This window comes from Zosterops lateralis (assembly GCF_965231275.1).
Source record: "Zosterops lateralis genome assembly, chromosome: 23".
NCBI lineage: Eukaryota > Metazoa > Chordata > Aves > Passeriformes > Zosteropidae > Zosterops > Zosterops lateralis.
Window position 1 is genome coordinate 493,949 of NC_139783.1, and position 14,730 is coordinate 508,678.

General features: G+C 58.8%; 1 protein-coding gene across 2 annotated transcripts; it reads left to right on the forward strand.

The window, feature by feature from the left end:
- ERCC2 (ERCC excision repair 2, TFIIH core complex helicase subunit) lies at nt 1-14,730 on the forward strand. Of its 2 annotated transcripts, none has more exons than XR_014591619.1 (24): nt 1-42; nt 549-648; nt 733-810; nt 1,135-1,197; nt 1,366-1,479; nt 1,790-1,900; nt 2,131-2,247; nt 2,823-2,946; nt 4,511-4,607; nt 5,197-5,330; nt 5,965-6,133; nt 7,175-7,293; nt 7,543-7,612; nt 7,899-7,968; nt 8,546-8,647; nt 9,637-9,700; nt 10,163-10,284; nt 10,988-11,080; nt 11,589-11,661; nt 12,142-12,212; nt 12,773-12,916; nt 13,461-13,604; nt 14,181-14,391; nt 14,474-14,730. XR_014591619.1 is itself a non-coding variant. In XM_083877114.1 (24 exons), exons 1-24 carry the CDS (start codon nt 38-40, stop codon nt 14,353-14,355), a joined length of 2,277 nt encoding a protein of 758 aa, XP_083733240.1. In that variant the 5' UTR covers nt 1-37; the 3' UTR covers nt 14,356-14,371. The 2 variants fall into 2 exon arrangements, 1 of the variants encoding a protein (XP_083733240.1); XM_083877114.1 differs by lacking the exon at nt 14,474-14,730 and having other exon boundaries at nt 14,181-14,267; nt 14,350-14,371.

A 14,730-nucleotide genomic window follows, 5' to 3' on the forward strand; every position in this document is an offset into this window, starting at 1 on the left:
GGGGCCTCGGCGGCGGCTAGAGGCGACGGCGGGAGCCATGAAGTGAGAGGGGAAAGGGGCAATATTTTTGGGGATTTTTGAGGAGATTTTTGAGGATTTGGGGAATTCTGGGGGAAATTTGGGGGATTTCGGGAGACTCTGGGGGGTTTTGGAGGGTCCCGGGCTGCGCTCGCGGTGGTTTGAGGTTCCGGGGGAGTTTGGGGGGTTCACCGCCAGACCCGCTCAATCCATCGCCGAGCTCCCGATCTATCCCAGTCCGTCCCAGTTTGGGGCTCGGGGCGTGGGGGCAGATCGAGGATGCCCCCCCCGGGATGCGGATCCGGCCGCTCTGGGATCCCCCAGACCCCTCCAAACTCCCCCAAGTCCCTCAGATCCCTCGGGATCCACCCCAGGACCCACCAGATCCCGGGGATCCCTTCAGGCTGATCATGCACGGGGCTCTGGTGCTGTCCCAGACCCCCAAATCCCCTCAATATCCCCGCCAAATCCCCAAAAATCCCCCCGAAACCTCTCGGTATCCACTCCCGGGACCCACTGGATCCCCTCAGGCTGAACGTGGACGGGCTCCTGGTGCTCTTCCCCTACGAGTTCATCTACCCCGAGCAGTTCTCCTACATGCTGGAGCTCAAGCGCACCCTGGACGCCAAGGTGGGATCCTGGGGGGGGTCCTGAGGGATCTGTTGGGATCCTGGGGGATCCTGAGGGATCCTGAGGACTCTGGACCCCTCACAGGGCCATGGGGTGCTGGAGATGCCGTCGGGGACAGGGAAAACGGTGTCGCTGCTCGCCCTCATCGTCGCCTACCAGCGGGTCAGTGGATCCCGGGGGATCTGGGGGGGTCTTGAGGGGGTTTGGGGGGTCCTGGAGGGATCTTGAGGGGATTTGGAGGGACCTGGGGGAATCTTGAGGGGATTTGGGGAGGATTTGGGGGGTCCTGGAGGGTCCTGATGGATCCTGGGGGATCTTGGAGGCTCCTGAGGGATCCTGGGAGATCACAAGGGGGGTTTTGGGGGAGCCCGGGCAGGTTTGGGGGATCCCAGTGACTCTGACAGGTTCTGGGGGATCCTGAGGGGCTCCTGGTGGCTCCTGGTTGATCCCAGGGGATCTCATCCGATCCCTTTCCCCCCCCCCCAGGCCCATCCCCTGGACGTCTCCAAGCTGATCTACTGCTCCCGCACCGTGCCCGAGATCGAGAAGGTCGGGGGGATCCCCTGGGGGGGTTTGGGCTGGATCCCGGGGCTGGACCCCGGGGCTGGATCCCTCAGGGCAGATCCCGGGGCTGGATCCCGGGGCTGGATCCCTCAGGGCAGATCCCGGGGCTGGATCCCCCGTGTCCGATCCCTGAGGATCCCTGGATCCCCTCAGGTGGTGGAGGAGCTGCGGAAGCTGCTGGACTGTTACGAGCGGGACCTGGGGGAGCCTCTGCCCTTCCTGGGGCTGGCCCTGAGCTCCCGCAAGAACCTCTGCGTGCACCCCGAGGTCAGAGAGATCACAGGGATCCGGGGGGATCCTGGGGGGGCTGGAGGGGCACAGGGACCCCAGGGGATCCCAGGGCTGCAGGTAGATCGTGGTGGATCCCAGTTGATCCCTCTCCAGGTGTCATCTCACACTTTTGGGAAGGAGGGGAGATCACAGGGGGGGCCTGGGGCTCTCAGTGGATCCCAATAGACCCCAGTAGATCCCAGTAAATCCCCCCCAGGTCTCAGCGCTGCTGTTCAGGAAGGAGGGGGGATCACAGGGTGGTCCTGGGGCTGTCAGTGGATCCCCTCAGATCCCATCTGATCCCCAGGTCTCAGCCCTGCGCTTTGGGAAGGAGGTGGACAGTCGCTGCCTGGCCCTGACGGCCTCGTACCTGCGGGACCCCCCCGAGGGGCCCCGGCCCAGCTGCGCCTTCTTCGAGGTGATCCCACGGGATATAACCGGGTCTGGGGGGTCTGGGAGGGTCCCAGGAGGATCTGGGGAGATTCTGGGGGGTCCTGAAGGGTTTGGGGGGGTCCCAAAGGGTCTCAGAGGGGTTTGGGGGAGGTTCCAAAGGGTCTGTTTTTCCCCACTTTTTACTGGTTTTTTTCCCCCATTTTTGGGGTTTTTTACTTCATTTTTGCTGTCCTCACCCCATTTCTCTCCCTGCAGGAGTTTGAGGCCCGGGGCAGGCAGAGCCCCCTCCCCTTTGGGGTTCACAACCTGGACGACCTGCGGACCCTCGGCCGCCAGCGCGGCTGCTGCCCCTATTTCCTGGCTCGCTCATCGGTACCTGAAACTGCCCAAAAATACCCCAAAATACCCCCAAAATAGCCAAAAAATATCCCCGAAATACATCCCCGCTGCTCTTATTTCCTGGCTCGCTCATCGGTACAAAAACTGCCCAAAAATGCTCCAAAAACCATTCCAAAACACCCCCCCTGCTGCCCCTATTTCCTGGCACGGTCCTTGGTACAAAAACTGCTCAAAAATACCCCAAAACCCACCCCAAAGTGTCCCTAAAATATCCCCCTGCTGTCCCTATTTCCTGGTTTGGTCATTGGTACAAAAACGCTTCAAAAATATCTCAAAAATCCACCCAAAACCATCCTAAAATCCCTCTGAGTGACCCCCAAACCCCTCTGGGAACCCCAAAACCATCCTAAATCCCCCCAAATCCTACAGCTGACCCAGGCCAATGTGGTGGTGCACAGCTACCACTGACCCCAAAATCACCTCATACGCCCCCTGGGGACCCCAAAACCACCCCAAAACCCCCCTGAATGATCATCAAAACCCCCCTGAGAGACCCCAAAACTTCAAAATAACCTCAAAACCATCCTAAATCCCTCTAAATCCCCCAGCTGGCCCACGCCAACGTGGTGGTGTACAGCTACCATTACCTGCTGGACCCCAAGATCGCGGGGCTGGTGTCGGCAGAGCTCGCCCGCTCCTCGGTGGTCGTGTTTGACGAGGCCCACAACATCGGTGAGACCCCCGGGGTGGGGATGGGGGGCCTGGGATGGGGTTTGGGGGGTCCTGGGATGGGGTTGAGGGTCTCCGAAGGTCTTGGGCCTGGGTTTGGGGGCTCCTGGGCCCAAGTTTGGGGGTCTCTGAGGGCCCTGGGCCCGAGTTTGGGGCTCCCCGAGGGCCCTGGGCCTGGGTTTGGGGCTCCCCGAGGGCCCTGGGCCTGGGTTTGGGGTCTCTGAGGGCCCTGGGCCTGGGTTTGGGGGCTCCTGGGCCCAAGTTTGGGGGTCTCTGAGGGCCCTGGGCCTGGGTTTGGGGTCTCCGAAGGTCTTGGGCCTGGGTTTGGGGCTCCCCGAGGGCCCTGGGCCCGGGTTTGGGGGTCTCTGAGGGCCCTGGGCCCGGGTTTGGGGTCTCTGAGGGTCCTGGGCCTGGGTTTGGGGTCTCTGAGGGCCCTGGGCCCGGGTTTGGGGGTCTCTGAGGGCCCTGGGCCCGGGTTTGGGGTCTCTGAGGGCCCTGGGCCTGGGTTTGGGGGTCTCTGAGGGCCCTGGGCCCGGGTTTGGGGTCTCTGAGGGCCCTGGGCCTGGGTTTGGGGTCTCTGAGGGCCCTGGGCCCGAGTTTGGGGCTCCCCGAGGGCCCTGGGCCTGGGTTTGGGGTCTCTGAGGGTCCTGGGCCTGGGTTTGGGGTCTCTGAGGGCCCTGGGCCTGGGTTTGGGGTCTCTGAGGGCCCTGGGCCTGGGTTTGGGGTCTCTGAGGGCCCTGGGCCCGGGTTTGGGGTCTCTGAGGGCCCTGGGCCTGGGTTTGGGGTCTCTGAGGGCCCTGGGCCTGGGTTTGGGGGTCTCTGAGGGCCCTGGGCCTGGGTTTGGGGTCTCTGAGGGCCCTGGGCCTGGGTTTGGGGGTCTCTGAGGGCCCTGGGCCCGGGTTTGGGGGTCTCTGAGGGCCCTGGGCCCGGGTTTGGGGTCTCTGAGGGCCCTGGGCCCGGGTTTGGGGTCTCTGAGGGTCCTGGGCCTGGGTTTGGGGGTCTCTGAGGGTCCTGGGCCCGGGTTTGGGGGTCTCTGAGGGTCCTGGGCCCGGGTTTGGGGGTCTCTGAGGGTCCTGGGCCCGGGTTTGGGGGTCTCTGAGGGCCCTGGGCCCGGGTTTGGAGCTGTCTGAGGGTCCTGGGCCCGGGTTTGGGGTCTCTGAGGGTCCTGGGCCTGGGTTTGGAGCTGTCTGAGGGTCCTGGGCCCGGGTTTGGGGTCTCTGAGGGTCCTGGGCCTGGGTTTGGAGCTGTCTGAGGGTCCTGGGCCCAGATTTTGGGGTCTCCAAGAGTCTTTACCCTGAATTATGGGGTCTCTGAGTGTTCTGACTCTGAATTTGGGGCTCTCTGAGGGTCCTGACCCCAAATTTGAGGCTCTCTGAGGGTCCTGACCCCGAATTTCGAGGTCTCCAAGGGTCCTTACCCCAGATTTGGGCTCTCCAAGGGTCCTGACCCCGAATTTTGGGCTCTCTGAGTGTTCTGACCCCAAATTTGGGGCTCTCTGAGCGTTCTAACCCTGAATTTGGGGTCTCTGAGGGTCCTGACCCCAATTTTTCCCCCGTGGGTGTTTCAGACAACGTCTGTATCGAGGCCATGGGAGTGACCATCACCCGCCGGACGCTCGACCGCTGCCAGGCCAACGTGGCCACGCTGCAGAGCCACGTCCAGAAGTCAGGAACGGGGGTCTGGGGGGTCCTAAAGGGGTCTGGGGGGTCCTAAAAGGGGTTGGGGGAAGTTTGCAGGGTTCAAAATGAGGTTTGGGGGAGTCTAAAAGGGGTTTGGGGGGTTCTCAGGGGTTTGGGGGAATTTGGGAGTCTTCAGGGGGGTTTGAGGAGTCCTAAAGGGATTTGGGGGGTCCTAAAGGGATATGGGGGGTCCTAAAAGGGTTTGGGGCAGTTTGGGGGGTTCAAAAAGGGTTTTTTTTCTTGGGATCATTTTCAGGATAAAGGACCAAGGACTCGCGGGTCCCGGGGATGGTTTTGGGGTCAGGGCTGGAGTTTTGGGGTCAGGGCTGGACTTTTGGGGTCAGGGCTGGATTTTTGGGGTCAGGGATGGATTTTAGGGTCTCAGGGATGTTTTTTAGGATCTCAGGGATATTTTTTAGGATCTCAGGGATATTTTTGGGGACATTTTTAGGATGAAGGAGGCAGACTCCCAGCGCCTGGCAGACGAGTACCGGGCCAGGGATGGGTTTGGTGTCTCAGGGGGATCTCAGGGGTGGATTTGGGGTCTCAGGGATGTTTTTGGGGTGTATTTTAGGATGAAAGAAGCTGATTCCCAGCGCCTGGCAGACGAGTACCGGCGCCTGGTGCAGGGGCTGCGCGAGGCCGGCGCCGCCCGCGACTCCGACCTGTTCCTGGCCAACCCCGTCCTGCCCGACGAGATCCTGCGGGGTACGGGATCCGCTGGGACCCACTGGGATCCGCTGGGGTCAAATGGGACCCGCTGGGATCTGCTGGGGGCTGATGGGGCCAAATGGGATCCACTGGGATCTGCTGGGGTCAAATGGGACCCACTGGGATCTGCTGGGGGCTGATGGGGCCAAATGGGATCCACTGGGGTCTGCTGGGGGCTGATGGGGTCATGGGAACCCCAAAAAGCATCAGGATCCACCCCAAATCCTCAGGAGTCCCACAAAGTCCCTGGGTTTGGGGTTCTGGGGTGATTTTTGTGGGTTTTGGGTGTCCTTGACCCTATTTTTTCCCCATTTTTTCCCCATTTTTTTCCCCATTTTTTTCCCCATTTTTTTCCAATTTTTTTCCAATTTTTTTTCTCATTTTTTTTGTATATTTTTTCCCATTTTTTCCCAGTTTTTTCTCATTTTCCCCCTTTTCCCCCTTTTCCCCCTTTTCCTCGTTTTTCCCCATTTTCCCTATTTTTATCTCATTTTTCCCCATTTTCAGAGGCCATCCTGGGCAGTATTGGAACAGCTGAGCACTTTGTGGGGTTCCCTGTGGATTTGGGGTTGGTTTTTGGGGTGTTTTTGGGGTGTTTTTGGGGTTTTCTGACCCGTTTTCCCCACCCCAGAGGCCATCCCTGGCAGCATCCGCACAGCCGAGCACTTTGTGGGGTTCCTGCGGCGGCTGGTGGAGCATCTCCGGGCGCAGCTCCGCGGCCCCCGAGTGCAGCAGCTCAGCCCCCCGGCCTTCCTGCTGGAGCTCAGGGAGAAAGTCTGCATCGACCGCAAGCCCCTCAGGTCAGGGAGCCCCAAAACCGGGTCTGGGACCCCAAAAAACCCCCCAAAAACAGGTTTGGGACCCCTAAAAACCCCCTAAACCCTCCCCCCGGCCTTCCTGCTGGAGCTCAGGGAGAAAGTCTGCATCGACCGCAAACCCCTCAGGTCAGGGAGCCCCAAAACTCCCCCAAAACGGGTCTGGGAGCCCCAAAAACGGGTTTGGGACCCCCAAAAACGGGTTTGGGACCCCTAAAAAACCCCTAAACCCTCCCCCCGGCCTTCCTGCTGGAGCTCAGGGAGAAAGTCTGCATCGACCGCAAACCCCTCAGGTCAGGGAGCCCCAAAAATGGGTTTGGGAGCCCCAAAAATGGGTTTGGGACCCCCAAAAACAGGTTGGGGACCCAAAATTTGGGTTTGGGGCAGTTTTGGGGTTTTTTGGGGCATTTTGGGGTGATTTTTGGGGTCCCTGAACCCCGAATTTCCCCGTCCAGGTTCTGTCCTGAGCACTCCCTGCTCTGCCCCCTCCCCATGGGGGGATTTGGGGAGGATTTGGGGGTCCCTGTGGGGGTTTTTGGGGTCCCAGGGGTGGATTTTGGGGTTTTTGAGGTCCCTGAGATGGTTTTTGGGGGTGTTCTGGGTGTTTTTGTGGTCCCTGAACCCCGTTTTTCCCCTGTAACAGGTTCTGTGCGGAGCGCCTGCACTCCCTGCTCCTCACCCTCCCCATGGGGGGATTTGGGGAGGATTTGGGGGTCCCTGTGGGGGGATTTGGGGTCCCAGGGGTGGATTTTGGGGTTTTTGGGGTCCCTGAGATGATTTTTGGGGGTGTTTTGTGGTCCTTGAACCCCGTTTTTGCAGGTTCTGTGCGGAGCGCCTGCACTCCCTGCTCCTCACCCTCCCCATGGGGGGATTTGGGGAGGATTTGGGGGTCCCTGTGGAGGATTTGGGGGTCCCTGTGGGGGTTTTTGGGGTTCGAGGGGTGGTTTTTGGGGTTTTTGAGGCCCCTGAGATGATTTTTGGGGGTTCTTGGGGTGGTTTTGGGGTCCCTGAACCCCGTTTTTGCAGGTTCTGTGCGGAGCGCCTGCACTCCCTGCTCCGCACTCTCGCCCTCCCCGACGTGGCCGATTTCTCCCCCATCACCCTCGTGGCCAATTTCGCCACCTTGGTCAGCACCTACAGCAAAGGTGAGGCCCCAAAAAACACCCCAAAAAACCCCAAAAATCAACCCCAGAAATTTCCCCAAAATCCCTCCAAAAATCCTAAAAATTACCCCCGAAAATTGCCAAAAAAATCCCAAAATTCCTCCAAAAAAACCCAAAATCTGCCCTAAAAATCCCCCTGAACCTTCCTCAGCACCTACAGCAAAGGTGAGAGCCCAAAATACCCCCAAAACACCCCAAAACACCCCAAATCCCCCCAAAATTCCCCCCCAGGTTTCACCATCATCATTGAGCCCTTCGACGACCGGACCCCGACCATCTCCAACCCCGTCCTGCACTTCAGGTGGGATTTGGGGGATTTTGGGGGAAATTTGGGATTTTTAGGGGGATTGGGGGGATTTGGGGTTTTTTTGGGGAGGAATTGGGGTTTTGGGGGGAGATTTTGGGGGTTAGGGGGGAATTTTGGGTTTTGTTTTGGGATTTTGGAGGTTTGGGAGTGTTGAGGGGGAGATTTTGGGTTTTTTTGGGGGGGAATTTGGGGTTTTTAGGGGAAGGGGATTTTAGCAGGGGCTGAGACCCCCTGGGGACACCAAAATAACCCCCTGGGACCCCCCAAATTCCCCCCTCAGCTGCCTGGACGCCTCCATTGCCATCAGACCCGTGTTCGAGAGATTCCAGTCGGTCATTGTCACCTCGGGGGTGAGGGAGCCTAAAATACCCCAAAAAACACCCCAAAAATATCCCCAAAAATACACCAAAACCATCCCAAAACCATCCCCAAAATGTGCCCAAAATATTCCAAAAATATCCCCAAAAACGTCACGAAAACATCCCCAAAATATTGGCAAAATATCCCAAAGTATTTCCAAAAATATCCCCCAAAATATCCCCCAAAATATCCCAAAAATTACCCCAAAATATCCCCAAAAATATCTCTAAAAACTCCACAAAATATTTCCAAAAATATCCCCAAAAATATCCCCTTAATATCCCAAAAAAAAACTTCCAAAAATATCCCCAAAATATTCCAAAAAATATCCCAAAAAATCCCAAAAAATATATCCGAAATATTTCCAAAAAATATCCTCAAAAATATTCCTAAAATATCCCCAAAATTATCCCAAAATATCCCAAAAAATCCCCAAAAATATCCCCAAAAATATCCCCAGAATATCCCAAAAATATCCCAAATATCCCCAAAATATCCCCAGACCCCCCAAATCCCCCCAGGACCCCCCAGTTCCCCCCTGACCCCTCCCCTGTGTTTCCCCCCCAGACTTTGTCCCCTCTGGAGTTTTACCCCAAAATCCTGGGTTTCCGCCCCGTTACCATGGCAACGTTCAGCATGACCCTGGCCCGGACCTGCCTCTGCCCCATGGTCAGGACGGGGGTCCTGGGGGGGTTCGGGGGGTCCTGGGGGGATTTTGGGGTCCTGGGGGGATTTTGGGGGGGTCTGGGGGGATTTGGGGGGGATTTGGAGGGCCCTGGGGGAGTCTTGGGGGGATTTGGGGGGTCCTGGGAGAGTCCTTGGGTTATTTGGGGGAGTCCTGGGGGTATTTGGGAGGGTCTGGAGGGTCCTGGGGAGGTTTCAGGGGGATTTGAGGGGGACTTGGGGGGTCCTGGGTGGTCTTGGGGATCTCAGGGGGATTTGAGGGGGTCCCAGGTGGGTGACAGGGATTTTTTGAGGGTCCTGTGGGAAACTGGGGGGTCCTGGGGGGATTTGGGGGGATCCTGGAGAGATCTGGGGGGATTTGGGAGGGTCCTGGGGGGATTTGGGGGGTCCTGGGTGGTCTTGGGGATCTCAGGGGGATTTGAGGGGGTCCCAGGGGGGTGACAGGGATTTTTTGGGGGTCCTGGGGGGATTTGGGGGTTCCTGGGGGGGGGTTCAGGGGGATTTGGGGGGATTTTGGGGGAATCTGAGGGGTCCTGAGGGTCCCAGGGGGGTCTCAGGGATATTTGGGGGGTATTTGGGGGTCTCACACCCCCCTGTCCCCCCAGATCGTGGGCAGGGGCAATGACCAGGTCACCATAGGGGGATATGTGGGGGATTTGGGGGTCTCAGGGATATTTGGGGGGTATTTTGGGGGTCTCACACCCCCCTGTCCCCCCAGATCGTGGGCAGGGGCAATGACCAGGTCACCATAGGGGGATATGTGGGGGATTTGGGGGTCTCAGGGATATTTGGGGGGTATTTTGGGGGTCTCACACCCCCCTGTCCCCCCAGATCGTGGGCAGGGGCAATGACCAGGTCGCCATAGGGGGATATGTGGGGGATTTGGGGGTCTCAGGAGTATTTTGGGGGTCCCAGGGGGGTCTCAGGGATATTTGGGGGGTATTTGGGGGTCTCACACCCCCCTGTCCCCCCAGATCGTGGGCAGGGGCAATGACCAGGTCGCCATGAGCTCCAAGTTCGAGACCCGCGAGGACATCGGTGGGGCTGGGGGGAGTTTGGGGGGGATTTGGGGTCTGGGGAGGGGTCTTGAGGGGTTTCGGGGGAATTTTGGGGAGTTTTGGGGGGGATTTGGGGAGTTTGGGGGGGAATTTTGGGGGTTTTGGGGCAGTTCGGGAGGGAATTTTGGCGATTTTTAGGGGATTTGGGGAGTCTGAGGAGGGTTTTGGGGGAAGTTTGGGGGGATTTGGGGGATTTTGGGCTCTGGGGGCTCTGGGGAAGGGTCTCGAGGGGTTTGGGGGCAATTTTGGGGGGAATTTTGGAGGAATTTTGGCGATTTTTAGGGGATTTTGGAGTCTGAGGAGGGTTTGGGGGGAAATTTTGGGGGATTTTTGTGGGAATTTTGTGGGAAATTTTGGGATTTTTGGGGGATTTTGGGGTCTGGGAATTTTGGGGGGCTCCCAATAACCCCAAATTCACCCAAATTTCCCCCAATTTCCCCAGCTGTGGTGAGGAATTACGGGCAGCTGCTGCTGGAGCTCTCGGCCGTGGTCCCCGACGGCCTCGTGGCCTTTTTCACCAGCTACGTTTACCTGGAGAGCACCGTGGCCTCCTGGTACGAGCAGGTGGGGCCCCAAAAACCCCCCAAAATACACCTGAAAACCCCAAAACCCCCCCAAAAATACCCCCAATCCCTCACCTGTACCTGGAGAGCACCGTGGCCTCCTGGTACGAGCAGGTGGGGCCCCAAAATCCCCCCAAATAACCCCAAAATCCCCCAAAATAACCCCAAACCCCTCACCTGTACCTGGAGAGCACCGTGGCCTCCTGGTACGAGCAGGTGGGGCCCCAAAAACCCCCCAAAATACACCTGAAAACCCCAAAACCCCCCCAAAAATACCCCAAACCCCTCACCTGTACCTGGAGAGCACCGTGGCCTCCTGGTATGAGCAGGTGGGACCCCAAAACACACCTGAGACCCCAAAAAACACACCTGAGCCCCCCAAAACTCCCCCAAAACCCTCCCAGGACCCCCCCAAACTCCCTCAACCCCCCCCCAGGACTCCCAAAACTCTGTCAAAACCCACCCAGGAGCCCCCCAAACTCCCTCCAGGACCCCCAAAACTGCCCCAAACTCTCCCAGGACCCCCAAAATCTGCCCAGGACCCCTCAAACTCCCCCAAAACCTGCCCAGGATCCCCAAGATGCCCCCCAAAACTCCCTCAGGGCCCCCAAAACTCCCTCAGGACCCCCAAAAGTGCCCCAGGACCCCCAAAAAATGCCCCAGGACCCCCAGAGTGATCCAGGACCCCCCAAAAATCCCCCCAGGGCATCCTGGAGAACATCCAGAGGAACAAACTCCTTTTCATCGAGACCCAGGACGGGGCCGAGACCAGCGTGGCCCTGGAGAAATACCAGGAGGTGCTGGGGGGGGGTCCCTGGGAGAAATCTGGGGGGTCCTGGGGATGTTTTGGGTGTCCTGGGAGGGATTTGGGGGAGTTTTGGGGGGTCTTGAGAGGGATTTGGGGAAGTTTTGTGGGTCGTGGGGGAGTTTTGGGAGTCATGGGAGGATTTGGGGGTGAGTTTTGGGGGGTCCAGGGCAGGTTTTGAGGGAGTTTTGGGGGTCCTGGGGAAGTTTTGAGGTTCCTGGGAGGGTTTGGGGGGAGTTTTGGGGATTTTGGGGGAGTTTTGAGGGAGTTTTGAGGGAGTTTTGGGGTTCCTGGGGGAGTTTGGGGGATCCTTGGCAGGATTTATGGGCAGTTCTGGGGTCCCTGGGCAGGTTTTGGGGCAGTTCTGGGGTCCCTGGGCAGGTTTTGGGGCAGTTCTGGGGTTCCTGGGCAGGATTTTGGGGCTCCTGGGGCAGTTCTGGGTCCCTGGTCAGTATTTGGGGTCAGCTCTGGGGGTCCCGTGCCCCCCATTTCCCCCCCAGGCGTGTGAGAACGGCCGCGGGGCCGTGCTGCTCTCGGTGGCGCGGGGAAAGGTCTCCGAGGGCATCGACTTCGGTGAGATTTTGGGGGGGTTTGGGGGATTTTGGGGAGTTTGGGAGCAATTTGGGGAGTTTGGGAGGATTTTGGGAGGGTTTGAGGGGATTTTAGGGCAGTTTTGAGAAGATTTTAGGGGGATTTTAGGAGGATTTAGGGCAATTTTGAGGAGGATTTGTGGGGTTTTGAGGAGGTTCAGGGAGGGTTTGAGGGGATTTGGGGGATTTTGGGGCAATTTTGAGAGGATTTTAGGGGGATTTTGGGAGGATTTGGGGCGATTTGGGGGATTTGGGGAGGATTTGGGCATTTTTGGGAAGGATTTGGAGCATTTTAGGGCAATGTTGAGAGGATTTTAGGGGGATCTTGGGGGATTTCAGGGGGGATTTTGGGGTATTTTTGTGTCAAATCGAGGGTTTTTTTGTGAACTTTGAGGGTTTTTAGGGGAATTTTGGGTGTTTTGGGGCAGTTTTGGGGTCCCTGAACCCCCATTTCTCCCCCCAGTCCATCACTACGGCCGCGCTGTGATCATGTTCGGGGTCCCCTACGTTTATACCCAGAGCCGGATCCTCAAGGTCAGGGGGGTCCCTGGGGTGAGGGGGGTCCCTGGGGTGCCCCCACCCCAAATTCCTGCAGGGGCAGCGCTGGAGGGGGTGGAGTGTCCCAAAATCCCTCAAAGTGACCCCAAAACCCCTCCAAACCCCTCAGGGTGTTTCTGGGGGTCTCTGGGAGGGGTTTTGGGGGGTCTCAGGGGGGTCTCTGGCGGGGTCTCAGCCCCATTTCTCCCCCCAAATTCCCACTGGAATTCCTTTGGGAGCAGCTCCAGGTGTGGGGGAACACCTGAGATTGTGATACCTGGGGGGATACCTGGGAGGGTTTTTGGGGTAGCTGGGGTGGTTTTTGGGGTCTCAGGGGGGTCTCTGGGTGTGTTTCTGGGCTCTCAGGGGGCTCTCAGGGGGGTCTCAGCCCCGTTTCCCCCCCAGGCCCGGCTGGAATTCCTTTGGGAGCAGCTCCAGGTGTGAGGGAACACCTGGGGCTCACCTGTCCTGTAGGTGGGGGGTACCTGGGTGGGTCTGGGGGATACCTGGGGTGGGTTTTCGGGTCTCAGGGGGGTCTCAGCCCCGTTTCCCCCCAGGCCCGTCTGGAATTCCTGCGGGAGCAGCTCCAGGTGCGGGAGGGCGAGTTCCTCACCTTCGATGCCATGAGACACGCGGCGCAGTGCGTGGGGAGGGCTCTGAGGGGGAAAACGGATTATGGACTCATGGTCTTCGCTGACAAGGTGGGTCTGGGGTCACTCTGGGGGGTTTGGGGTCAGTCTGGGGGGATTTGGGGTCAGTTTGGAAGGTCCCGGGATTATTTTGGGGCCCCAAACCCCTTTTTCCCCCATTATTTCTCAATTTTTCCCCATTTTTCTCCATTTTTCCTCCATTTTTCCCCATTTTTCTCCATTTTCCCCCATTTTTCCCCATTTTCCCCCCATTTTCCCCGATTTTCTCCCCATTTTCATTCCCTCCAGCACTTCTCCCATACCAACAAGTGTGGGAGTTATTTTGGGGTCCCAAACCCCCATTTTTACCCATTTTTTCACCGTTTTTTCTGCTTTTTTCCCCCCATTTCCTTCCCCAAGCGCTTTGCCCGTGCAGACAAGCGGGGGAAGCTGCCCAGGTGGATCCAGGAGTTATTTTGGGCCCCAAACACCCATTTTTTCACCATTTTTACATCGTTTTTTCGCCTTTTTTCTCTGTTTTTTCACCATTTTTTCACCATTTATCACCATTTTTTCCCCGATTTCCCTGATATTCCCCCCGTTTTTATCCCCGCAGCGCTTTGCCCGCGCAGACAAGCGGGGGAAGCTGCCCAGGTGGATCCAGGAGCACCTGCCCGAGTCCCACCTGAACCTGACGGTGGACGAGGCCGTGCAGGCGGCCAAGAGGTTCCTGCGGGAGATGGCCCAGCCCTTCCGCCAGGTAACGGATCCCAGTGGATCCCAGGGGATCCCAACTGATCCCAGGGGGTCCCAACAGGTCCTGATGGGTCCTGACAGATCCTGCCCCTTCCAGGTCCCCCAATTCCCCTCCAGATCCCACCTGGTCCCTCCTGGCGGGTCCAGGAACACCAGATCCCACCCGGATCCCTCCCAGATCTTCCCAAACACCCCCAAACCCTCCAGGATGCCCTTGGATCCCTCAGATCCCTCCCAGATCCCCCCAAACGCCCCCCAGACCCTCCAGATCCCCCTTGGATCCCTCAGATCCCCCCAAACACCCCCCAGACCCTCCAGATCCCCCTTGGATCCCTCAGATCCCCCCAAACACCCCCCAGACCCTCCAGATCCCCCTTGGATCCCTCAGATCCCCCCAAACACCCCCCAGACCCTCCAGGATGCCCTTGGATCCCTCAGATCCCTCCCAGATCCCCCCAAACGCCCCCCAGACCCTCCAGGATGCCCCTGGATCCCTCCAGACTGTTCAGATCCTCCCCAGATCCCTTTAAATCCCCTCCAGACCCCCCAGATCCCCCCAGCAGATCCCTTTCCCCCCCAGGAGGACCAGCTGGGGCTGTCCCTGCTGACCTGGGAGCAGCTCCAGGCCGGGGAGGTGCTGCAGAGGATCCAGGGGATCTCCCAGCAGGTCTGAGACCCCCAGGGATCCACCAGGGGATCTCCCAGCAGGTCTGAGACCCCCCCAATGGATCCAGGGGATCTCCCAGCAGGTCTGAGACCCCCCAGGGATCCACCAGGGGATCTCCCAGCAGGTCTGAGACCCCCCCAATGGATCCAGGGGATCTCCCAGCAGGTCTGAGACCCCCCCAATGGATCCAGGGGATCTCCCAGCAGGTCTGAGACCCCCCAGGGATCTCTGGGATCCACCCAGGAACCCCCAGTGGATCCCTGGGATCCCCCCCGAGGGGCCAGAGCAGGGATTGGATCCCTCAGGACTGAAGGGGAGGGGCTGGATCCACCCAGGTGATCCAGGTGGGATCTGGGACACCCCCAGACCCCCAAAAAACACCTGGAGGAGGAACTGGACCCCCCCCGGGGATCCCAGTGGGATCTGGGACCCCCCAAATTCCCAGATTTCCCCCCCCCGAAGA